A 25,273-nucleotide genomic window follows, 5' to 3' on the forward strand; every position below is an offset into this window, starting at 1 on the left:
TGACTTGGTGCACTCTGCTTTGGACAGGGGCGTGATCTGGGAACTGTTTTGGTTGAGGATCTTATGGCCACATAGTGTGTTCTCCCTGGCCCTAGGTGCGCACCATACATCTATCTTAACAAGCAATGTGTAGCAGTTTTGTGCCCTGCTCAGAGGTCAGCTAAGCTATGAATCAGGCTGGTTTAGTGGGGGCATTCTTTTTGTTTTATCCTCTGAAGAGACTCTGGCATTTCCTTCTGGGGCATTCATCTTGTCTTCCAGAAGGACTTCAGTGCCTCCTTTTTAAGATTACTGTGCTAATTAAGGTAACTGCAAGATTTTGAATCTACTCAGATGAAAGAGTTCTACTAAAATTCCTGTTCTCGAGAGTCCATTTCTTCTGTGCAGATTGTTCAGTCCCACCACAGGATCAGTACACTATTGCTGCTGTGTAGCTAGGAAGGGCAGTAGTCATCAGGAATTAGTTTTAGAAGACCCTAGTGAGACTTTTAAATCAAATACTTCTTGGGAGTTTTACTGCCTTGTGTGAAACGTGGCCTTGGAAGAGAGGCCTTAGAGGGGAAAAGGCTGCCTGGACAAAGTGCACGTACTTACCATGTTGGGGTTTATGAACCAGGCACTGCGCTTCAGCTGCACGGGGGCAGCACTGCACCGCTCGCTTACGTGAACGGGACCGGACAGAACCAACTGATCAATGCAGGCAGCTACTTCTGCACTATCTGGCAGGGGCGAAATTCAGCTCTTGGTTTGTATGTTTATAAGCCAATGCCACACCCAACTTTGTCCTTGAATTTCTTGTCTGCTTATGCCCATAAAGCAGGGATCCAAGAGGAGAAATCCTCTGGAGAAGGTGTTCACTTTTCATAGAAATAAAAATCTGACTCGAAGTTCTTCAGGTGGTCAAGGTGTTTATTAGCTATTTGCAGGATTTGCTATGATGCTGGAGATGACATACTTCCTCAAGTTCTTTGTTCAGAAAAGCAAGGTGTCTTGCAACCTAAAATAATGAAAATATTTTATTGCAAAATAAAATCCTTTGCACTGTAAACCTGCAGGTTCTTGTACAGCTATTCTAATCTTTCTTTCCCATACTAATGCTAAGCAATACCTTGCCCTAAACACAATGAGGCTTTTCCTGAAGAAACCCATTTTGAGAATAACTGCCACAACAACCAAGTAACATTTGCTAGGATTTATTAAAACTAACAGTAATAAAATTTGTATCCAACTGTAATAGTCTGAGACATCGGTAACAATATGTCAGGTCTTGGTGGTATGTAACATGCACACTTACAGAAAGTGCAAAATTTTGAAACCTCATTGTAGTAGTGTCCTTTGATAGTCTAGATCATGCATTTCAAAATGTAAAGATCAAACCTGTTGTCTACATTTTACTTATGAGGAAGATGGCAGTAAATAGCCAATATGACAATTTTAAGCACTTAATACTCTACAGTGCAAGACTTTTTTCCTGCTGGAACAATGTTTTGAACAACTTAGAATCTTTCATTCAAAGCTCTGGGCACATTACAATGGGAGTTAAGCACTATTTTGAGGCTTAAGGCACAATGAGATTCAATAATCTGGCTCTATCACTGGCTCTTTTATATCTATAAAAATATATATTGATAAATATATATAATTGCATATATAAACTGCTGGGTTTTATATAAGACCAGCAGTTGCTCTTGCAATATATATAGCAAGAACAACCTTAATTCCAGCAGGTTTTTTTTCTTTTGATACTTCAAACATACATTCAGTGATTGCATGAACTACTGAGTTGAAGTATCAATGGAGGGGACACCTCCCTCCAACATGTTACAGCTGTGTGCAATAAAGGGAATGTACCTCATGCAGTGAATCCTCCCAAGATGAATCACAATGACTGCCATTTGCCCGGATGTCTAAGATGATATTAGGGATCCAATTTCCTGGAACAATGAAGCTAGCAGTCACTTGACATTGAATGAACAAGGAAAAAGGTAAGTGGGGATGTGAGCTGTTTAGGGATAAGTAATTCTGCCTTCTGTTCTGACAGAATTTCTGTTGCTCCTTAAGAAAAAGAGAATCATAGAGAGGCTTGCTGGATGAACTATTTATATTTCTATTAACTACATATTTGAAAAATATTTATATATTCACAGAATCATCTAGGTTGGAAAAGACCTTGAAGATCATCTAGTCCAACCCTTAACCGAACACTGACCGTTCATAAACTACACCATATCCCTCAGCGCTAAGTTGACTCTACTCTTAAACACCTCCAGGGATGGGGACTCCACCACCTCCCTGGGCAGCCCATTCCAACGCTTAACAACCCGTTCTATAAAGAAATACTTCCTAATATCCAGTCTAAACCTTCCCTGGCACAACTTGAGGCCATTCCCTCTTGTCTTATCGTTTGTTACTTGGTTGAAGAGACTCATCCCCAGCTCTCTGCAACCTCCTTTCAGGTAGTTGTAGAGGGAGATAAGGTCTCTCCTCAGCCTCCTCTTCTCCAGACTAAACAACCCCAGTTCCCTCAGCTGCTCCTCATAAGAATAGTGTTTTCTCTCAGCATGTTTGTTTTCTCTCTGAGTCTTTTTGGAAAAACATGCTTTTTTTTTTTTTCTGAGCAAACACTGCAACAGCAATTGCAGCATCTACTATCCTTTCTCAACCATCACAGTTCTGCTGCTGGCAGAGAAGGGGCATAATGAAATTTAGAAAAGCTAATTCAGTATCTCTTTTGGCACTGATGGTAAAAGCCTCTCCCCAGATGAGATGGTACTAGAAAATAGTAAGGCTTGAATGTACTGTTTGGTGGAAACAGTCCCAAAGCTAGTGTTAAGTTTCAGGTACAAAAGTGTCTATGTCTTGGCATTGTTGTCATTCTAACTTGGACTAACACCTGTGATTTTTGCAAACTGGGAAAAGTAGGTTTTTATAGAGCAGCAAAAATAAGATTTTTATGCATGTGTTGTTGAGAACTGACTGTATCAGTAGCTGGACTGTATCAGTATTAGTAGCTGGACTAGATGCTACGGGTTCACCTAGCACTGTCCAACAGCCACCACATGTTGAGGCCTAGGAAAGAGTGAGCCCCACTCATACTCTTCCAAGTCTTTATTTTTTTTCCATCTCAGATGGTTTCCTGAGCCTGTTAGGGTTTGTCACTATCGATACTTAACACATAGGTTTGACTATTTTCAGGCAGGTCTACAATACAGAGATATCTGGTACCTCTTAAGGCTCTGGAGAGTGCATCTTAGAAGCAAAGGTTTATCTGTCAGTACAACTCCACATCTTCTCTTTGCAGATAACAAATTACTTCAGAGCTTTACATACTGGATCATACTGTACAAATGAATGCATTTAAGGAGGAGTGAATCTCTGTGGTGTTTAATTATATGACTCCTAATTTTCTGGTTTTGTTAACTCCATGTATCTGTAATATTCTTATCCTTACCTTTCTTACTTGTTCTGCTGGCATGATCTAGTGCAGCCTTCCTAAGTTTCTGAATGTATCGTAAAACTCCTGTTAGTGGTATCCGTTGATCATTTTCATATGCCGTGATAAAAACTGAAGGATAACACTGAGATTAAAAAACAAAACCAGTTAAATACTTGACAACTGATTTTTCTCATAAAGTGAGTAACAATTTTTTACCTTACTGTACCACTTGTTATGGTTTATCTAAAACCACATCCATGGCATAATACCTGCTCTCAAAAAAGCACTTTTATTGCTCTAAGTGCAAAAAGTATTTTGGTCTGAAAAACTACTTCATATTAGGGGATCGTACTTGCAAAAGGTAATTGGAAACCTCCTCTACCCTCTGGTAAAGGTCTGATACATGTCTGTTTGCTAATGATTACAAAAAAAGGGGAATAACAGTCATGGAATGGTTCACCTTAGAAGAGTAGTTGAGGTTTACTTTGCAATCTTTCTACACATAAGAAGTAGTTGTCTTCATACAGTAAGATTTTACTTAAGCTATGCAACATAGCTAACACATTACTTCAAATAAAGAATGATTTCCTCTGAGATGATGACATCAAAGCTATAGCTCCTTTTCCATTTCATTGTTTGCCTTGGAAAAGGTATTTAATCACTGGAAAATACCTCCTTCCTCCTGTGACAAACTCTGCAAAACCCAGAAGGTATTTTACATGTTGAGGTTTGTTATACCATAGAATAATCTATTACTTCCTGGCAGTCCTATAACAAAAACAAAGCAGGTTTTGAAATCTATTGATTGTTTAGGAGAAGGTGCTTGGTGAATTTCAGTAGTCACTTATGACTCCAAAGATAGCTAAGATTATTACTGAAATAGTTTATATTTGTATTGATGATTCATTTTAACACAAAGCAGCAGCTAAGACAATTCTAAAATACTGGGGTTTAAAGCACTGAAAAGGTAAAATAGACTTTTAAAAAAAATTCATTATCCGCTTGTTGTTTTCTTATAAACTGCTACACTTTATTACCGTATTCCACACAGAAAGCATAGTTTTACCTGTGTCTTAATATTCTGGTATGGACAATAGCTTTTGATATATTTCATACTTTTTTCATCTGCTAATGGATTTCCCCATTCTTCCTGTTCTTCAATTGTCAGTGGGAGATGTGTTTTCATCATTGTATTTAGAACATCTACAAAAGGAGCCTTAGAAGTTGTTGTAAGAAAAGAAAAAAAACAGTTGGTAAATAGGACACAGGACCTCAAATGTCTAGGTCAAGGCTTTCTCAAACAAATGAGGGAAGTGAATTCTGAATTGGAATGTTTCCAATTCTGAAACTGATAGAATGAACGGAAAATACAGTTTAATATCATAATGCATAAAAGGTCTGCAGCACCTCACCTGTAAAACCATGGCTCTGATAAGTTCTGGATCAGTGTTGCACAGGGCTCCTGCAAGAACTCCTCCTGCACTGGCAGCTGCCAGTGCTGTGTATTTTGGCTGAGAAAATCCTAGTTCATGCAGCAGCATGATACAAGCCTTAAGGTCATGGAGACCTTTGAGTTTATTATGCTGACATCCATCTTTGTGCCAGCTAAGGCCTAGCTCTCCTCCACCCCTGAAATTTAAAACAATTCAAGTTGGAGTCTCTTTGGAAAATGTTGCATGGCAAAGCTTCACCTAATGAAATGACAGCAGCAGCCACTAAATTGTAAAGCCATAACTTGCCTTCCTGACTAACTCTTTTCTATTCTTGTCTTTAACCTCCTTTATGGCTAAAATACCCAACATGCAAACAAAAGAAAAAAACCTCACGCATGATGATTGGTGAAAATCCTAACTGCATAAGGGCACTCTGTGCCCTTGTATGCTTGTGTCCTGGAACTCAAGGGAGAAAAGCATCACTTTAGGAAGTGATGCTGTCATTGTAGGCAGTACAAAACCAGACACTAATATGATCTTTTTATACAGGAAACTATTAAAATAACGAAAACATCTGCAATAATTATATCACTAACACTAGCATTTATTAACAATAGTAAAATAGTATTTCTCAGCTTCACACTGAGACTCTCAGGATTTGTCTTCTATGTAGCTTAAATCTTGAGACTGTTAGAAAGTTTCTTTTTTTTTTTGCTAGTTTGTGAATTTCAAATACTACTTGAAATGTTATATTTTTTAATACAAAACTTAATTTATATTCCTTTCTATGCAACCACAGGTGGTTCTAAGCCACCTCAAGTTTCCTTATTCAGGTTCACTGATTAGTCTGCCAAAATTTTTCATCTTTGGATGCAGAATCCATCTTCATCTAGGACCGACTTGCATCTTACGGTATTTAGAGGGGTGGGCGGAAGAACAGCACAATGCTTGCCACTGAATGTATCTGTATGCTGAATTTTGTTTTGGAACTGGTATTTCAAACAATTGCTCATTCTCCCCCTTCCTTCCCCTCCCTAAAGTGATTCTTTTGTTATCTTCTTTACCTACTGGATTATTATCTCATGAAAATGTGAAGCCTATTTTACATAGTCATTTTAGAAAACTTGTAGATTTGTAGCTAAACTGGAGACAGAGGATTTAGCCAATAAAAGAACAAGAAATGCAGGTTAAATACTTGGTTGTTGCTGTAGAAGGCAAATGGCTTTCACAAGATGCAGACCAAACACAGTGCCCTTGGAAAGAGAGGGGGGTAGCATATCACTGCAATTTGAACATGTTATCAAATTTTTTCTCAAGATGAGACAAGAAGTAATGAGACTTCGGAAGATTAGGAGTTACATACAACCATCCTGTTGATTTAAGAAACCTAAATGCAGTATGTGGTCTTGAAAGTGTAATTTTTTTTCCTGAGGTAAATTTATTTTTTTTGTTAAAAACTACTTAAAAAACCATAATCTAAGAGATGGAAGTGAAAATCATAAAGAATTAGGTATAGCTACATGAAAAAACTATTTCTGTACCTCTTCAGTTGCATATCAAGAAATATCTGTATATCCCACCGATTAAATTCTTAATTCCATTTTATATTTGACTTACCTAACATGGCAATATGCTAATACCCAACCCTCTTCAATTAACATTAGCTTCTCTTCTTTAAAGCCCATGTTGAAATCTATGCCATAAGCTCCATATACATGAACTAGAAGTGGTTTCCTGTGTAGCTCTTTAGAATTCATATTATGAAAAACTGTAATTGGCACCGAAGTTTCATCCTGGAAATGAAGGAGTATTTTACAATAAAGGACATTTCAGAAACCTCAATGATACATGGCAATGAAAACTTCAATTATTTATTTTAAAATGTGTTTTCTTGATTACAGTAATTTTTTTCACTTGGAATGTACAAAGCACTCTTGAAAAATAAAGCGAGAGACTGAACCTCTGCTGTGTAGGCTTACGGATGCAGAGTATAAAATTCATTTAAGTGCAACACCTGAGGAGTTTTTTAACTACCAAAGCACCCAAGTCTTCCTTCCCCCTTTAACACCAAGAATATCTATTATTAACAAAATAGTTTACCACTTACTGCAGCACAAACTCTTTATTAACATCTCCAATTTTTTAAACTCAGGCTGTTAAAACTTTCCTTTCTTGATCTATACTGTGCAGCTGGTTGTGGGGTGCTCTTTTCAACAGCTGGCTTATTTTTCATTTATCACAGAGAGTATGATACCATACATCAACTAGCAATTCTAAGTTACACTACACTAAGATTCTTGACTCATCGTGTGCTGTTATCTCCTCTAGCATACCCAGGTTAATGGAAAAAAAAAGTCTTATCACGACTCTTTCTTGTTCTTCTCTATAGCACTGAAGAAAACACCCACTGTTTAGTAACTATAGCACCAACTGCTCTTTACATTTTTTTAATCTCTATTCACTGCCAAATGCATTTTCTTTAAATGGGTGGGGAGGAAGGGAAGAATAAAGGGAATGGGAAAAGGACTGAAAAATCTTACCTTGCTTTTAGCTAGTAAACGTGTAGTGTGACAATTCGTAATAATTGGTACCTCTTGCACAGCTTGTTCAATGAGATTATTTTCTTTAAATGAATATGCAAAACGCTTAGGGGGGTGTACTGGAGAGGTGAGCTGAAAATAGCAAGTGCTGGTGGTATGTTCAGGATGAGATTCCAATTCAAATTCACAGGCCCACGTAGGTAGCTGAGAAAACACGGCATTTCAAGTGAGACCCTTACACCGCTTCTGTAAATTTTGCCTAGTGTGTCCTTCAGAGGAAAAGATTTTGAATATCAAGCGAATTATCTTCAGTTTGTATGCAGCACAATCTCTATTTGGTTTAAATTCACTAATGCAACAGTCAAAAAGTGAAAGACTTTAGCAAACTTTCCCCTAAGGCCATTGGATCAAGTTCAGCAATGAAATAAAAAAGAAAAATAAATCCAAATTCAGCTTAAAATGGCCATTAATGCAGATTTTTTAAAAAATATTAAAACATTCTTTGAAATGATTCTGCACTGGTTTTATTTTTTATATCCTATTTCCCCTTTGGTTTCCAGTCCTACTTCAACATGTTATACAGCCAAGTCCATGTCAGTTGTTATGCTTTTGCTGAGAGTTAGCTCAGTAATGCTAAGCCCCTGAAAACCCCTGCCTCTTAACTTTGTTCCTAGTGCCAGCCATTGTGAAGAACAAAACCTTTTCCTGGCACATTCACCCTCAGACACTTACTGCTATTATAGTTAAGATTTTTAACTCTGCTAAGAATAAAAGAAATCAAGATTCATTCTTTGAGAGCAGCAGGGACATAGTCAAACCCTCTGCCAGGCCACTACTTACTCAGGTTAGGTTGCTAGAGACTTCTGAAATGGCAGCAGAAGTCCAAGTTCTCCAGAGTACCTGCAGACCCTTTCTGAATAAATAAACTATGACCATTTTCAGAAATGAAGGTTTCAGAGATCATACACCGTACTTTGTTGAAAACCCTTTTCTGTAGCAGTTTTATAGAATGTAGCATGGGTAGCTTATTGCAATAAACTTGCAAGTAGTTCAGATTGTGTTTTTCAGGCAAACAAATAAATTAAATATTTCATCCGAATGATCTCTGGAAATCATGGTTTTGAATTCAGTCACTTTGGTTTTAATCCACAAGTATTTAGCAACAACTGGAGAAAGGAAGAAATACTTGCACAAATCATACTGCAGTATCAACTCTTCCCAGTTATTACGGGACAGTGTACATACTTGTCTTCTGAATGTTCTGATCTTTCTTCTATGGGAGGGCCAGGCTTATTCTGTTGCTTACCCTGATGAGTGTAACAAAAAAATAAGCCCAGTAAAACTAAGTAGAGTGTTTAGGGACTTGAGTCCTGTTTTACATTAGAAATCAGCTGTATTGTAAAGAGCTTGACTGTAATAAGTTGAAGAAAGAACTGACTCATAGGATAGCTGCTCTTTAAGTGCTGCAAAAAGCCACCACATGAAATCCTGAAGAACAACCACAGGTAATACAATTAGTCATAACGATAAACTTGGCAGTATTACAGTTTCCAAACCACTTCTACTCTTGGAATTTATCTTTGCTTTCATTATAATGTTATGTTAAAAGAAATGAAATCGTGCCGGAAAAATATTATGCTGCTTAAGCCAAGTTAAAACATACCTTTATTGACTGAACTGAATGTGAATCAAAAGAAATCACATTTAAGTAAAGATGACCAGCAATCTTCAGGAACATAATACAGTGATCACTGAACATCTCCAAGTCCACTAGCTTGGTTTTCTTTTCCAGTGCATAAACTAACTGCCAGTTCTCCATGCCACTGGAAGCTACTGGTGCCTTCATCAACTGTAAAAACAAAAGACAACCTTGCATTACTAAGATGTAGTAAGAGTTACAAATGAGATGTACAGACATAGAGGTGATCTCATGCAACATTTTTATTGCAAAACAATATTAGTTAGTACAGGGGGTTTTGCCTGACTAAAAATAGAGGTTTTTAAACTCCCTTTACTTGGGCAAAATGGAAGAACAATTCAGTAACATTTGGAAAAGTTCAATTCTCATAGATTAATCTACAGAAGATTTTCATGTAATAAGGGCTTTCAGTGTGGCCAGCAGAACTGTAGGTGGTTTGGTTATATAGACTGAGATCACCAACTTAAATTCTAATATAGGGGAAATAACTGTTAAAGCATACTCATTTCTTGATGTTGCCAAAGGAGTTAGAATCAAGTTGGCATGCTAGAGGTAAGACTCCATGTACTACCATCAGTCTTTCAATCCATATGGCTCTGTGTAATCCTCTTAAATTATTTCAGTAAGCTGTGAAGCACAGAATTATAAGCCGGCCTTACTATTTCTATATGATCTGCAACAGGTATCTGAATGAATCCTATGAATCTTATTATCACTTAAAATTACCTTATATTCTGCAGGTTCTCCATACGTAGTAATAATATATAACTCATCATTTCTGTGCTCAACATGGTAAATTACCCCTTTTGTTCGTGCTTGTACAAGAGCAGGCAACTTAAAAGGTTGTCTACAGTCAACCAGCCAAACTTCTGAAGTTGTCTTGCTGTTGCTGTTGATAGTGAGAAAACGTCTATCTTTTGTGCAATATATGTCCACAAAGAATCTGTAAGGAATAATTAGAAAAAAAAAGACCAAATCAAACTTAATTAGAATTTTAAAAATACATCAGTTGTTTCAGAATCACGGGCTTCTACCTAAGGTAAGAAACAACATCCCTTTAAGTAGGCTGCAGAAATTCCAGACTACTTGGTTCCCAAACCCACTACTGCTGCATTTATCCTGGGATTCAAATACCCACAATCTTGTGTGTTGAACCTGAAAGCTGCAAGGAAAGGAGTTCAGTTGTTGCCCAACTGAATCCAGGCTTTTGCATCACTGAGATAGATAGACTGGAAGCTCACTGATGTATATAGGCTTTAAAGTTCAGGCAAAAGGTAGAACTTTTTATTAAGCTCGTAACTCTATTTAAAGAGAACCTAGGAACTGCATTTGGAACTATCTAAGAAACTAGGAACTATCTACTGGTTTTAAATGCTTCTAAAATCTAGAAACAGAAAACAAAACGATAACCAGTGGCTGGATGCTAATACTAGACAAGTTTGGGCTGAAATTCAGATTCACATTTCTGTGAGTCATCCTAATTAACTGGAATGTCATATCTTGGGACATAGCTGTTTCTTTGCCATTTTACACCTTGAGGACTGGATGTCTCTAAAAGCAAAACTGTCCAACATAAAGATCCAGAAGATTTCAACAAGAAATTGCAGGGTTGTGTACCATAATCTGCATTATGCAGATCAGATACGTTACTGCAACAATGATCCCTCTAGACTTCAAAATATTTGACTGGTGAAGGGAATGATGATTTAGATAGCATTTTCAGTGCCTTTAATTATTTGCAGGTGGAAGAACTCCCAATTTTTTTGGTACTATTGTTTTTCCTAATTGCACCCTCTTGACATCTTTAGGAGGACAGGCACAGCGGGGCATCTGAAGTCTGCAAGGAATCAGCCTCCTGCCTCTCACGAATTTGGCAAGAGCACGGCACTGCATTCAGTAGAGATTCCAACAGTTCAGCTCTGCTGACCTTACCTCTAAGAGAGTCAAGCTGAAATGCGGGATATACTTCTCCCCAAGGACTCTGACCTTGAGCTTACCATTTTTTTTTGTCTTTGTAGCTTTTATTTTTGAGGAAGTCAAGAAATTTTCAGCTTCTAAAAAATGTATTTGATTGCACCTAAAAGAGCTGGTGAGACGTAGAACAGAACTGCTCAGTGGCAATACAAAAGAATGTCTTGCCATCTCCGATGAACAAGTGAGTTCAGTTATGAGCTGCAATAGCACATGAACCTTTAGAGTAAGTTTCTAGTAGATTTACTGTAATGACTATGACCTTCAGAATTATGCCAACAGTTTCCCTGTGGGGAAGTGTCAGGTCAGTGTAACTTGATTTTCCAAAAGTATGCATCAAATGCAGCTGTAATAAAAGGATCTTATTTACTCCATTTCAATTGCAGATTTTTTTTTCTGTTTTTTTAGATGAAAGTATAATTGAAATTTCTTTACTGAATATGTAACTTGAATTAAGAATAATCACAAACATTTATGGAATGCTGTATAAATCTACCACATGCTGCCTGGCTGAAAAACTAGTTCTGCATTCAATTTAGCAAAAGCCTTCTTGTCTTCCTAGACCACTGCTTAAATAAAGGTTATTGAGAGGGTATTCAGTCAACAATAGTTCTATCTCTGGGAATGCTGTAATGATTTTGCTCATCCATTACCCAGAGCAAGGATTAGCCTGAACTTCTATGTTTTTAAAAAGATGTATCAGACATCAATAGCAGAGAAAACAAAATGAAATCCACAGTCTGATTTACCCTGTATGAAACTGTCACACGTTCATTAAAGGACACCCTGACCTGAGACTGACCTTGACATTTATAAACTCAGCTGAACTCGTGAGGTAAGAGAGGAAAGTTAAATCTCTGTTGATCACATATCAAGAGAACAGAGCGCATTCTCAGACTGCATAAGGCACTACTGACAGCAGAACACAACTTAGAAATACCTTTTACCATTTGGAATATGATACGTAAGAATCTGTTTTCCAAATCAGTTATATTTTACATATAAAATACTCTAGAATATGTAAACGATTTATTATATTTTAGGTAAGTATTACCTTGCATCTTGTTCTGTATAAACTAACTTAGTATGTTTCTGATTAGTGAAGGTGGTCATAAACACATTCTGGCATTTAAGGTTCTTCTGACTTGTGTAATACAGAACATCATTTGTAGCCCATTCTGGAAAAGAGACAAATGCATATCAAATTTGGAACTGTATATACTATTACTGAGAGAAAATGGAGCTCCATGAACAGTGAACCCAATGCTGGAAAAGGTTGTGGCTGACATGGAACTGAGGACAGCACTTCTACATCCCAGAGGCTGGGATAAGCCACAAAAAAAATGTTCCATGTTTTCTCTGAACCCCACAAAACAAGAATCTCATAATATTTAAAAAAAATTTAAAATTAAAAAAAAAAAAAAAGAAGGCAGAGGACAACGATCCAGGGTCCAGGAAGAGGAAGCTCTTGACCCTGTGAGGGTTCTGGAAGTGACAGGAAAATAGAAGATGTGTGGCTGTTTAAAACCGAGCAGAGAAACAGAGGTTTACGTGGAGTCAGCAAGATAATAGAGACTATGAGCTCTGGACCACTGCATGTGACTGCATGCAAACCATTTAGAAAAAAGAGATGATGCATATGCCCCATGGGCACTGCTGAGAGAAAAATTCTTCAGTTTTCTGTGCCTGTATATGTGTTCACCAACATTAGAAACGTGTAAATACAGGAACCTTGCTATTCTGAAGTTTAGTAATCTGACTGAACCAGCCAAATTACTGCTATCTCTGCTGCTCCTACAGCCATCAGAATAATTAATACATACGCTTTAAAAAGTTATTGTATGCTGTTTTATGCACAAGTACAAAACCAAAGGAAGTACCACACTGAAGTAATGCAAACAATTTGCTATCTGATCAACAATGTGGCTCCAAAGTGCACAGGCAGCTGAGGGTTCACTACGAAGACAAGTCTTTAGAAGAGAAATCCAAGTTCTTCTATAGCCTAGCATTTAAAAAACCACAGCTGGAAATTTTCAAAAACTTTCATTTGTCTGCCTGGTATTCTGTATCATGCAATACAAGCATATACTTTGCAAGTGGTCACAAGGCCTAATTCTCCTACTCATGACTGAGGTACCTCTGTACTTCATGATACCTCTGCACCTCACTTACACCTGAGTAAGTTTACAAAATGGGTGTAATCTCAACCATTCTGATAGACATTTTTTGTACTTTTATTATCTGTCACACCTATGTAGGTAACAAGGAGCTGGTTTCTTAAATGTACTGATTCTTCCAGACAAACCCAGATAGATGTTCAGATCAAGTATAAGTGAAAAATGTCATTGGCAAGATTGCAGGTGTAGTTTTCAACAGGCATTATAGACTTCAATTGTGCAAACACTTACAACATTGTATTTTTGCTACTCTTCACTTTTGTAACTAGGAAGTTTTACCCAGAGTTTTAATTTTTTGCCCTGACCAGACAAATTGCTTACTGCACTATACATACTTGATGGCATCTAACAACATAATCCAAAATACAAGATGTGGAACACTGTATACACACCATTGTGTTCTTTTTGCTACATTCTTTAACATACTATAAAAAAGTTTCAGTTTAGCTCTGCTTATTTTAACAGCAATGTAAAGCTCTGTAATCTTTTCTGAAAGAATTGACTCAAGGCCCGATTGACTTCATTGGGCTCTGAATTGTGACCCACATCCTAGAGTACCGTTGAAATTCCAGCCAATACGCAGTCATAGGTAGCACTTGCGCACTTTTCAGCAAAGCTGAGTGCCTATAGCTATCAGTGACTTCAGTTGTAGCTGTAAGGGTTTAGTAACGAGAACATTTCTCAAAAAGATCTTTATTTTGCAAACAGTTACGTCAGCAAATTTTTAAAGAAGTGTATTGAATTTAATAAAAAGAATCTACATGACTGTTCAAACATGTACAACTTGCTTACTTTTACAATGAAGGAAAACTTGTATCATGAAAGCAGTCGCTTTCATCCATGTCAGATAACTTGTAATTGTGCAGTGTGGAAGAAATCTTAAATAAGAAACAAGTCAACACCTATTAGGATTAAATCTAAAAATGTTGCTTCCTTTCTTTTAAAAAAAAAATTTTAATATTATTTGTAGACTAACAAAAATGTTGAAAGCTGGTGTAATCCACAGGATATTTATAAACAACTTACCAAAACTAAATACACTTGGAATTACTTTTTCCATGACTGGAAAACGACCAAGTTTCATAATAACGCAGGTTGCCTCTTCAGAATTTTCACTTTTTAAGCTGATGGCCATGTATCTCTGATCTGGTGAAATTCTGATCCGTTGAATAAAAGCATCAGAAAAGCCAAGATCTTCAATACTGAATAAAATGTCAACGTTTCCTTCATCTACTACATAAAAAAGAGATAGAAAAAAAAAATATCCTGTAATTAAAGCACTGTCAAAATGAACAGTGGTTGTTAATGCCTGTATTTAACAAGTCTGTCTGCATTATTCACAAGCATACTCCTGGAATTGATTAATAGCAAATATTTGTCTTGCAAGATATCTGCAAATGCACTTTGTAAAAATAGACAAAAAATTACAGTTCCAGGAAAAAGTAAAGTCTTGTAGTTATTATTAAAAATATTTTTGAAGTGTAGATCTTGGCTTCAGATAACCTAAAGCACAGTTGTTTTTACTAAATACAATTAGTATATTTTTTTCCCACCCCCTCAGAAATAAAAAAGCATGAATATGCTTTTCCTTTTTCAGAGCCTTAACTTAACGTTTTGAAAAGAAGTGACTTCTCTCTTTCCTCTCCAGAAACTTGCCTTAGTATCAATATATACTATTCTCTAATTCTCTTCAGCTCACCTTTTCAGATTCAGGATTCTAGAATTATTAATCAATCATTAAAGAATTTTATAAAAGTATTTTTAGTTTAATTATTTTAAGAAACAGAGCAATTGAGATTTAATATAAGTACACTAAGTAATACATGTACAACATTTTTAACAACTGTGACATACTAGGAAGAGAAATCCCTTACCACCATCTGCTTTTGAAAGAAATATGCAGCCATTCTCTTCAAAGTACACATTCTCTCCAAACCTGATCTGTTCAATAGAAAACAAATGTGTTTCAAGTCCAACATACAGTTAGACTTGTTTCCTTAGAATCCCTGCATTCAATCATTGTTCTGTACAACACAATTGTAACAAACACAAATGACAGAATATATAGCACATATATTTGGTATTGAAGATGGAACTGCACGCATCAGAAAGGTTCTGTCAAAGTTAGGGTACTTAAGCTACCTATACCTGCTCTAAATGTAACCAAAGGCTCAGATCAGCCGCAACTGCTCTTGTAGTTTATGTCTTCTATTCTTTATCCAAAAGCCAGATGATTATTTTATCTTTACTTGCTTTTGCGTATGGAGAAATTAAGGTAAATACACTATTGTAACAGGTATAAGCTGTTCTAAACACATGCTGTTACTATTCACAATTATTAAAATATTCAAAACTCAAAACTACCACCATAAAATAATCAGTAAACCAGCATTTTATAGCAGGAATGATTTCACTGCCTTTTATTTGTACTCAATGATGAGAAATGTTTGTATTTTTTGCCACTTACCCTTGGGCTTTCTGAATTGAATGTATACTTGTTGTGCAATTCTTCTAATTTTTCCTTGATTCTTTCTGTCATATCTTTGTACCTTGCTGAAATGTCATTCCAGTTTTCCTGCTCTGATTTCAGAAGATTCTTGTACAAAAGCTCTGATGTTGTTATGGCTGTATTCTGCTTCCTTTTGGAAGGGATTTTTGTTCCTTCCTGCTAAGTAAGGAAAGACAACAATGGCTACAAGCCAGCACTCAGTACTCCAATATGAATATAACGGCATTTCCTGAGCTACAGACCCAAACCAACTTTGCATTATTACAATAGTATGTGCCATTAAAAAAACCCACAACACGGAATAATTTTTTCTTTTCAATTCTTCCTGATCTTTTAAGGACACGTTGTCAAATGTGCTTCACTTGACACATTTACTGAGATCTTCTCTTCAAAATTTAAGGTACTATCAATGTATGCTCTTAATTGATTACATGTAAATATGTTTGTTCTTGTTCTAGAACTAGTTTTCAGTTAATTTTTATGGAATTCTGTTATTTTTCCTTCTTCAGAGGTGTTTTCTCATAATTTTTCCATCTTAAGAGTATCATTTCTCATTTCCTTTCCTAGACAACAAAGCCGCCCACACCTCTGTCCCTGTACCTAGGAGTCCTAGTAGCTTGTTCAGGTTCTTGCTCTACCTCCTCAAAAGCATTAGTATAAATGTTCATGAGGTGCAGAATGAAGTGAAGCAGTGAACTGATACAGGTTCTGCAACAATTTTATCAGGAATAAGCATAAGGATCTGGTTTTCCACAATCTGTGAGCAGACTACTGCTACCTCACTGCCAACAAAACTGTCTTTTCTTGTAAAAACATTTAAAATGTCCTAAAATTGCCAGAGCAATTCTACTTCTTTTTGCTTGCTGTAAAATCTCATTTGATTGAATAATAAGCTTAACAAGATATATTACAGTAGGTGACACTGCACAGATCACATAAAGTAGCATTTTATAATATTCAATGTATTATGTGAGTGTGTCTGAACTTAAAAAGCAGCATATACTTTTTACCCCATCCTCACTTTGCACCAAGAGCTGTTGGGTTTGTTCCTGGTTTGTCTTCACAAATACATGAGATCTAAAACATGTTATCAGAAGACTCTGAAAGGAGGAGAAACTATCTGCTCCAGTTACCAAACTCCCTATGAACGTAAACCACATCACTCATGAGAGTATATGAGTGTTCATTAGTGGTTCAGACCATCGGTCCCTCTAGCCTCATATATCAAATCAGAAGCACAAGTCAAAGAAACTGTCAAAGCCCTTAGAGAAGCTCTGGAGCAACTGTGTAATTAGTCAAGGTAAAGAAATTGCAGGGTGTGTTAGTTGTACCACCCTCTCCCCAGTCACTGGAAAAATTACTGTAAGAAAACACCACTCCCCAAACCAGAAGGAATCAAAGACAAACCCCACAATGGCCATACATGGATACTCAGCAAAGCGTTAAGAATGGGACAAGCACAGATGATATTCTCCAACAGGTATTCCCCAGCCTTCAACGATTTTAGCTCAGGAATTTCCCAAGCTGAATATGGTTTCTGGATATTTAAAGTCTCTTTCATGTACATGTACCATCCCCCCTTGTACCTATGTAAAATTTCAGCATCCGCAACTTATTCTGGCAAGTTCCACACTTTATGAATCTTTTGATAATTCCCCTCCTTTTGTTTTCATTTGTATTTATTTGGAAATATTATATAGAGCTGGTGGCCACAGTGTAGATATATATTAGAGTTACTGTACACCTCCCTGTCTGGGGAAAAACCAGTCATCTAGGTGAGCATCTAAAAAGATTATGAGGATAGCACAGGATCTCAGTGACAACCAGTTTGTAAACATTTGCGCCAAAGCAAACATGCACAGCTTCCTTTTAGGTGAAAGCCACCTGTTTGTACCCTGGAACCGGTGCCCTAGACCAGCATTTTTAACTGTGTTAGCGAACTGCCAATGAATAAACAGAACCACACATTCTCATCTATCAAGACATCATATGTTCTCCTTGAAACATGTGTTTACATTTCAGACACGGACTTAGGAACTGTTTACATTATGGTTAGAAATAAGAGGGTTACAACAAGATGATCTTTGGGTCACCTTTGAAGAAACACTGTCAACTTGACACAATTTTAGAACCACCACGCATCCATCTGAAAACATGTTTAAGATAAAATAAACCAAAACACCAATCTCTTTAAACAATACTTAGGTATTATGCGTACAAATCGGTTACAGGCTGTCATACTGCCCAAAACTTTTAGAATACCTTCAGGAAACTGTATTAGAAACACAGGCACAGAAGACCTGAAATTTCAGACCATTTTGTGACTCTGCATATGTTGCCACCCATTTACACAATGTTTACTTACAGAAATAAATCCAAGGACCTTTTAAAATACAGTTTATTACATGTGAATACAATTATGAGAAGTCAATAGAATATTTTAATACGGTGCAAACCATGACTTACTGGTCAGCAGAGAAAAAAATCCAAGGGTTTTTTTGAGCCAGCTCACAGTGGCTAAGTCTCGTATCATCAGTTTGGACACTTGGCCTCTACACTAGCTGATCTCTCCTTGCAATTTTGTCCTGACACTTTTATCTGAATCTTTCTGGAAGATACCAACTTTTAAAAAATTGCTACAGCAGGAAAATCAACCAAAACACAGCTGTACATCAAAACAGTATAGCAAAAGTTGAACAACGGTATACATCTTTGAACATACTAAAATCTTAGTACTCGTACCCCTGCTTCAAACCCTTTTGGAAAAATGTGTTTCCTCAACATTTGAAAAATATGGTTGGCTTCCTTAACAGATGTGCCAAGGTGGTTGTTAAGTCTACACTTCAACAGCATACCTTGCAAGAAAAGAATCTCCACGGCAGGATGCTTCCAGGTGGCACAGTCCTGTATGTGCATGTACCTCCTGAACAGTTCAGGATGTGGGTTTTTTTGGGTCTTATTTTACTGTAAAGATGTATTGTTTGAGGATGGTTATGCTTAGAGCAGTATTTGACACGGACGCTCAGCCCTTGGAGAAGATTTCGCAGTTCAGCATATGACATCCTAACCTTCATTTCTTGATAGTCAACCTGAAATTTCTGAAAATCCCAAACTGTTGATCATTTACACTGTGTATGTGAAGTACATAACATAAACTGCAGTTAAAACTTCCTCTCTTTCAAAATGAGATTGATTCATTAGGTAAATCAGATGAGAAGAAACAGTAACACTGTAGCTGTTTCTTAACCGGTACACACTGCTTAGCTTGCATATTAACCTGCTACGTAACACAAAAAAGTGATTCCGGGCGGTTAAAGTTTAACTATAAATTAAGAGAAATGACAAGTGCAATTGTGCACGTTTAAATGTTGATGAACAAAAAAACGGGAAGGTTTCGGCATGTTTTTCCCCGATTTGTAAGTATTCTATAACAACAAAATCACTTTATCTCAAGGAAAACTGGCAGGTTTGCAGCTCTGTAGGGGGAAAGGCCCCACGTGTTTCGCCGCCCGCCGTCCCGCTCCCCCGTCCCACCCGGGCGAGGGCCGGAGAAGCCGGCCCGGCCCCGCTCCCCGCCAGCCCTGCCCCTCACCGCCGCGGCAAGGCCGTGCCAACGCCGGGCAGCGCCCGCGCCAGGACCCGCTGTTGCAGGCGAAGCTGAACCCGCTCCTCCTCCGGCGGGGCCGCCCGGGATAAGATGGCAGGCGAGCAGGAGCAGCTCCCGGTTCCCTCGGGGGACTGCCCGTAGCCAAGATGGCGGCGGGCGAGCACCGCTGAGGTCAGCGCGGGGGCACGGAGCCGCGGCCGGCGGCTGCACGCCGGGAGGGCTGGCACCGTCCCCGGCGCGGCTTCCTCAAGTCGCTCCCGTTTCACACACGGTTTCGCCCCCGGACGCGGAGGCTCCAGGCGACCCGTTCTGAGGCGCGCTCCCGCCCCTCAGCTGCGCCTGCAGAGCCGGGCGTAGCGCGCCGGCGGCCTGTGTCCTCAGCGCTGCCCTTAACAAAGATGGCCACCCGCTTCCTCCTCCTCCAGCGCTAGCCCGGCCGGTGCTGGTAGCCGCTGGAGACTCGGCGGCAAGACCCCGCCAGCCAGGGCACTGCGGGCGGGGAAGGGGGTCTGCGCGCTCCCGCCGCTTCAGCTCCAGGCGCTCCCCGCCGCCGCATGGCCGAGGCTGCCGGCTCTCCGCGCCGCCCAGCCAGGGGCAGGAGCGAGGCGAGCGGGGCGGGAGCGGCGAGAGCCCGCTGGCAGCTGCTCGGACAGGTAGGGGGAGCCCGCGGGCGGGAGGGGCTGCCGGGATGGCGGGGCGGGCCGGCGGCTCTGCCGAACGGCGCTCCCGTCCCCCGATGCAGCGGCGCCTGGGGCTGGGGCGGTTCGTGGCCCCTCCCGCCTCTCCGCGCTGGGCTATCGCGCCCGGGGGGCGGCGGGCGGGCGCGGCTCCGTGCGGCCGGTGTCTCGCAGCGCCTGAGGGGCCGGGCTCTGCCCCGGCGGGGGTGCCGGAGGCATGAGGAAGGACGAGCTGCGGAGATCTGCCCGCACCCCTGGCGGGAGGATTGCGGGGAATAGTACGCTGGGGCTTGGAGACGGGTTTGCAGTCCTCTTCCTGGAAAAAACAGTAATAATAAAAATAGATACGTACGTATACACACACACGGCTCTTAAAAGTGTGCCTTCAATGGATCCCAAAAGCAGCCTATGGTCTCAGAAGCAGTGTAGTGGCAGGCAGGCCAGCACCCCCTTGGCACCCAGCACTAGCTTGGGATTTTTAGGCTGTAGTTTGACACCTTCCGTTAGTGCTCCTGCAGTTGGTTATCACAGCTGCTACCCAATTCCCACCCCCCGCAAACTCCCTTTCACGGGGAGTTGGGGTGAGACCCCCTTCACCTGGCCGCAAACACTGCTCAACCTGTAGCTGCTGGTGGTCTGGTGGGGCCGTGCCTGGAGGAGGAAGAAGCAGCAAGCGGTTACACCTGTGCCCCGGGTGAACAACAGCTTGTCAGCTCTGGCCTTCCATACTTTTTTGAACCCTTTAGGAGCAGTGCGAGGTTTGAAAGGATCCCTCTGCAGCTGAGGGTATGCGTAAGGGTTCCTCAGTTTCATTAGTTGTTATTGGAGGTGATATTTATAGCTCTAACTTAAATACTTAGTTTTGTGCAGACAGATGCCTGGAGCTGCCCATGGAGAGCCCTCCCAGAAGGCAGAGTGGCGGCAGCTGGGCTGACAGGGGCACTGGCTGCAGTTGGGTAACAGAGTGGGAGGTATGGGGAGGTTAATATTGACCTTTTCTTTGTGGGTGTTTTTGGTTTGCAAATTTCCCAGTCCTGTTCAACAGGACCTACTTCTGTTTTACTATAAAGCAGGCAATGTCAAACTTATTGGTAGGAATATCAGGTTTGTCTTTGTAGGTTTCTGTTCTAGCAGACTATGTAAGCTGTGCTCTGCAGCTGTGTTAGCTTTTTTTTTTTTTTCCCAACATACTGCCTTTGACATATCCCTGTCTCTTAAAATCATAAGGAACTTTTCATAATGATCAAATGGGAGTGTAGGGGGTGCATGTAGGTATTTGGGGCAAAGGCTTCTGTTTCTTCCTCAAACTACAGGTGTCCATGACCTTTTCCTCTGCAGATTCCCTGGGATTTTTCATGTTCTTTAGCTTTTCTGTTGATTTTTATATGGTACAATGAGCAGGGATCAATTTAATCTTGCTGGTATATCTGAAGTAAAAATCAGTTCTGTACCCTTTACTACAGTGATGCTCGGATCTATCTATGGATTGGGAGAAGGTATCAACCTTCCTTTATATCCATCTTTAAAGGAACACTGTCAAAGTGTTTCTCACAGTGCTTTTAAAAACACTTTTCATACTGCTTATAATAATGCCTTACATGAAATCAGTTCTGTGGTGTTTATATATTGAATTTGCTTTCATTCAATGCATACACAAATTGATTTGCTATGGTAAGGATGCTTGAGTGTGTGCTTGCTGATTTAATTAAGAAAAAAAGCCCTTTTATCAGGTATCCTATGAAGCTAGCATAAAGAACCAGGGGTTTGCATAATTACCTGTGTGTTCTTTATCAATAAAATGTTTTATGTATGTACTGAATTTGAAGTTTGGCAATATTTTTAAACTTAGCTTGTCATAATCAAGGAAAATATTTTTTGCTTAAAAAAAATACTAAGTTACACATGTAGTGTACATTTATAAATGACTGGAGTAAATTCTCTAAGGCTGTGTTTTGAGCTCTACCAGTCTATGCAATTGATGGCATTATCCAGTCTGTAGTTTTTAGCAGGGAAGTTAGAGGAATAGGCATAAACTAAGTTGCTCCCCATATATATACACTTTCTCCCTATGGAAAGTTTAATGAAAACTTTACTGAATCTGTAAGTTTTGTGTATTTTTTTTACCCTGCCTGTTACCTTCCTCTTGCTCTTCTTCTCACAGAAGTCTTACTCACCTGCTAATGTACTTTAGCTTCCAGATCTGAAAAATAAAAGCTAAAGTGGACAGGGCAGTGGCCTTTTTTTTTTTTTTTTTTCTTTCTTTCTTCTTGATCAGAAGAACTTCTAAAACAATTTTTCTTCTGTTTCTGCTCCTCTCTGTGTGAAGGGTGCCTGTGCTACAGATCTTTTTCCATGTTTTTGTTAGTCTTGAATTTGTAAATTGTTTACAGTTGAATACAACAGTTTGGTAAAGAAACTATTTGTTAAATAAATAATACACAGTCCCACTGATGATATTTAGAGATGGTGTAGTTATAGATTGTGCTGTAGCTGATTATGTAGCAACTCTCTTGCATGTACAAAATACCAACTTCCAGTCAGTGCCATAGAACTCAGCAGAGGTTTGTGGACCGTCAGCTGTTCCTGAATTTGACTTTTAGTGCAACTAGGCCATACGCAAAGAAATACAGGAATTTCAGGTGACTGCCTTTCCCCATATGTTGTTGGTTGTTTTTTTAAGAGAGTTCAAACATCTCTAAGTTTTATAGGGAGTCCTAAATATGATCCTAATATTGTCATTAAATACCGTGGGCCCTGCAATTGAAATCTGTGGTAATATTTTACTAGGATCTTTCTAAAACAGGACACAGTTTGGTGATGCTTTTTTTTGAAATGCCTTGTGTGAAAGAAAGAAATGAAGAAAGAATTGCCTTAGAGTTCTATATTGCTAGGTGAAGTTAGAGAGGAAGAAAAATGCAAGCCTGAGAGAGGGAAAACCGCAAGGTAAAAGTGAGCTTGCATTGTTTGTTTGTTGTTCTTGGTGATTTTTTTCTTTTAAGGAACCTAATTTTTGGAAGAGAATCTTTTATTACAGAACCTAAAATATTATTTATTTAGTTAATATTTGTATATATGACCCATGTACAAGCTCAACACTTGTGTACACCTGTAAAAATCTTGTGCAGAAGATGGGGCCTTTCAGTACCGAAAGAAGATCTTGAAGAGAGTGAAACAAGGCTTCTGGATTTTTTTAAAAATAAAAATATGCAGAGAAACTTAGCTGACAGTTACTGAGGGAGATAGAGGCCACCAGCCCCAGCCAAAGAACAGTGGTGTCTGGTGATTCTTTCCCCACCATAGTTCTTTCTCTTTGCAATCATTAAAACCAAGAATTGTGTCTATTCTGCTGAGAAGCCTTTAGCTTGCTTTGATATTGGCTACCAGTTTGATAGGTCCCTGGGACATGTTCATTTATTACCGCAGTGTGCAGGAAGTTAGGGAGCTTCGAACTTCATTGGAAGTGATGCCTGTTAGCTGATGCCTGCAAGCAGTTCATGCCTGCAAGTTGAGGCCTCTAACAATTAGTGATAAGAGAAGCATTCCATTATACCTTATGTGGTTATGTTGTACCCAATTGTGTATACCTGGAAGTCTCAAAGGGGAGAATGTTAAGAAATTCTTTTATCAAACAATGTTTAACTTTGTATTTGACAAGGCCTGAGTGATGAAAGCGTACAGAGAAGATACCCTAACCTTGAGAATAGATACATCCTGGCAGAAATGCTCAAATAAGGCAGGTAAGAAAGAACAGCTTGGCTGGACAACAGAGTTGGGAAACATCCAAGGAGAAGAAATTGTCCTCAAAAGACTCGTGACCATAAAAAGGAAAAAAGGAGTAGGGGGCTAACTCCCCAGACAACCACCGAGGACCACCCGAAGGCCCCGCACATGCATAGTGTAATTTTGCAACACCAGCATTATGTAAATGTAGTAGATAGGCAGAAAGGTGGAGATTTCATGGAAAATGTATGAATATTCATGTCTTTAAGGTATATAAAGGATGAACTTTTGGTTTAGTTTATGCACGTTAGGTGGAGTGATCCCTTGTGCATCCAGCACTGTAGTAAAGAATGTTTGCCTTCTAAAAGTTCAAACTAAGTCTTAGAGGGTTCTTTTGAGACCAGATTGATGGTAACAGGACATCATGAAAATAGAGAAGGCTATCTTTCAACATCTTCAAAACATCATTATGAGTTTAAATAGGTTTGTCACCTTTTGTTTCTTGTCAGTGGATTATGCTATAGCAGCGGCCTATCTTTGTAGCTTGTAATGCAATTGTGATGCTTTTAGGAACTGACTTGAGGAAGAAAAATATTTTGATCCTTACATAAAAATAGAGTGAGATATAAAGAATGTAACATATTCTTCCTTTGTGTTCTGTGTTCTCAGTTATATTTAGGTTTTTAAAAGATTTGACATGCTGTTGTAATTTTCAGATCTTGGACCTCTTGGTTTGAGTTGGAGGCTGTGGGAGAAATGTTTTTTGAGTACTCAAATGCTCATAAGATTTTCTGTTAACACAGAGAATACATTCTACAGAGTGGATAGAAGATGTCTCTGTAGAACAAAAAACTGGCAAGTGTTGTCACTGCTGGATTTTTTTTTTTTCCTATTAGTAATGCCTTGCCTTTGCTTTTAAAAAAAAGCCACAAAACAACATGCTTTTCTGAAAATTAGATCTTGGTGGTTTTCTTTAGTTATCAAGTTGGTCCATTTTGTTTCCAGGCATGCTGCTATTATACGAAGGTCTTAATTCTGCTAGTCTTTTAATTTAGTTCACCTGTTTTGCTATTTTTGTGATTTGCTTTATGTGTGTATTTTTCCCATTGTGTTACAGAAGTAGAAGAAACAGTGTGGACAGCACACAGCCATTTTTAATAGTTTGATGAAAATGCCTGTGCCTTTCATATGCTGAGACCTGCCGATGAAAACAGATCCAAAAGCAATAAGCCTGATGTATCAGACCTGCTATTAGAAACTAACAGCATAGCAAATACAATTGCTCTGCTCACATATGTAGTATTTTCAAGTATCCTGCAAAATAATAGGTCATGGCACCAAATTGTAAGGCTGTTGGATGTGAGTGCATTTCCAGTTAAAGCATGGTCAACAAAGGTGGGGTGCAACAAAAAAATCACTGACCCTTTATTTTGTTGCATGCATCCCGCATGCACAGCTTCCATTTCAAGTTTCATAATTCTGGAGAGCTACTTCTAATTTGACT

The 25,273-nt window shown here is 39.0% G+C and overlaps 2 protein-coding genes across 8 annotated transcripts in view; one reads left to right on the forward strand and one right to left on the reverse strand.

The window, feature by feature from the left end:
- Positions 1-888: 888 nt before the first annotated feature.
- PREPL (prolyl endopeptidase like) lies at positions 889-19,792 on the reverse strand. 7 transcript variants are annotated; one of them, XR_012622439.1, is made up of 16 exons: positions 19,358-19,792; positions 18,621-18,863; positions 15,724-15,924; positions 15,131-15,197; positions 14,283-14,489; positions 12,134-12,257; positions 9,835-10,051; positions 9,073-9,258; positions 7,410-7,613; positions 6,487-6,662; positions 4,849-5,065; positions 4,503-4,652; positions 3,452-3,578; positions 3,226-3,339; positions 1,852-1,934; positions 889-997 (listed from the first exon to the last, which is right to left on the reverse strand). XR_012622439.1 is itself a non-coding variant. In XM_074818046.1 (15 exons), exons 2-15 carry the CDS (start codon positions 18,837-18,839, stop codon positions 917-919), a joined length of 2,253 nt encoding a protein of 750 aa, XP_074674147.1. In that variant the 5' UTR covers positions 18,840-18,863; positions 19,358-19,792; the 3' UTR covers positions 889-916. The 7 variants fall into 7 exon arrangements, 4 of the variants coding, with proteins under 4 accessions (XP_074674147.1, XP_074674146.1, XP_074674144.1 ...); XM_074818046.1 differs by lacking the exon at positions 3,226-3,339 and having other exon boundaries at positions 14,283-14,486; positions 15,724-15,921; XM_074818045.1 differs by lacking the exon at positions 3,226-3,339 and having other exon boundaries at positions 15,724-15,921.
- A 90-nt stretch (positions 19,793-19,882) lies between these two features.
- CAMKMT (calmodulin-lysine N-methyltransferase) overlaps positions 19,883-25,273 on the forward strand; it is a 222,226-nt gene continuing 216,835 nt past the window's right edge. The window contains exon 1 of the mRNA XM_074818049.1: positions 19,883-20,025. Coding sequence (XP_074674150.1) covers positions 19,927-20,025 — 99 coding nt within the window. The 5' untranslated portion in view covers positions 19,883-19,926. The remainder of the gene's footprint in view (positions 20,026-25,273) is intronic.

Source organism: Strix aluco, chromosome 3 (assembly GCF_031877795.1).
Source record: "Strix aluco isolate bStrAlu1 chromosome 3, bStrAlu1.hap1, whole genome shotgun sequence".
Lineage (NCBI taxonomy): Eukaryota > Metazoa > Chordata > Aves > Strigiformes > Strigidae > Strix > Strix aluco.

Excerpts from the sequence above, each read along its gene's own strand:
- PREPL (XM_074818043.1), bottom strand. The coding sequence starts at position 18,839 with ATGAAGGTTAGGATGTCATATGCTGAACTGCGAAATCTTCTCCAAGGG. Across the intron at positions 10,052-12,133 it reads TATACAGAACAAGATGCAAG|ATTCTTTGTGGACATATATT; the intron begins GTAATACTTACC and ends TATTCCTTACAG. Across the intron at positions 3,579-4,502 it reads ACCAGAATATTAAGACACAG|TGTTATCCTTCAGTTTTTAT; the intron begins GTAAAACTATGC and ends TTTTAATCTCAG.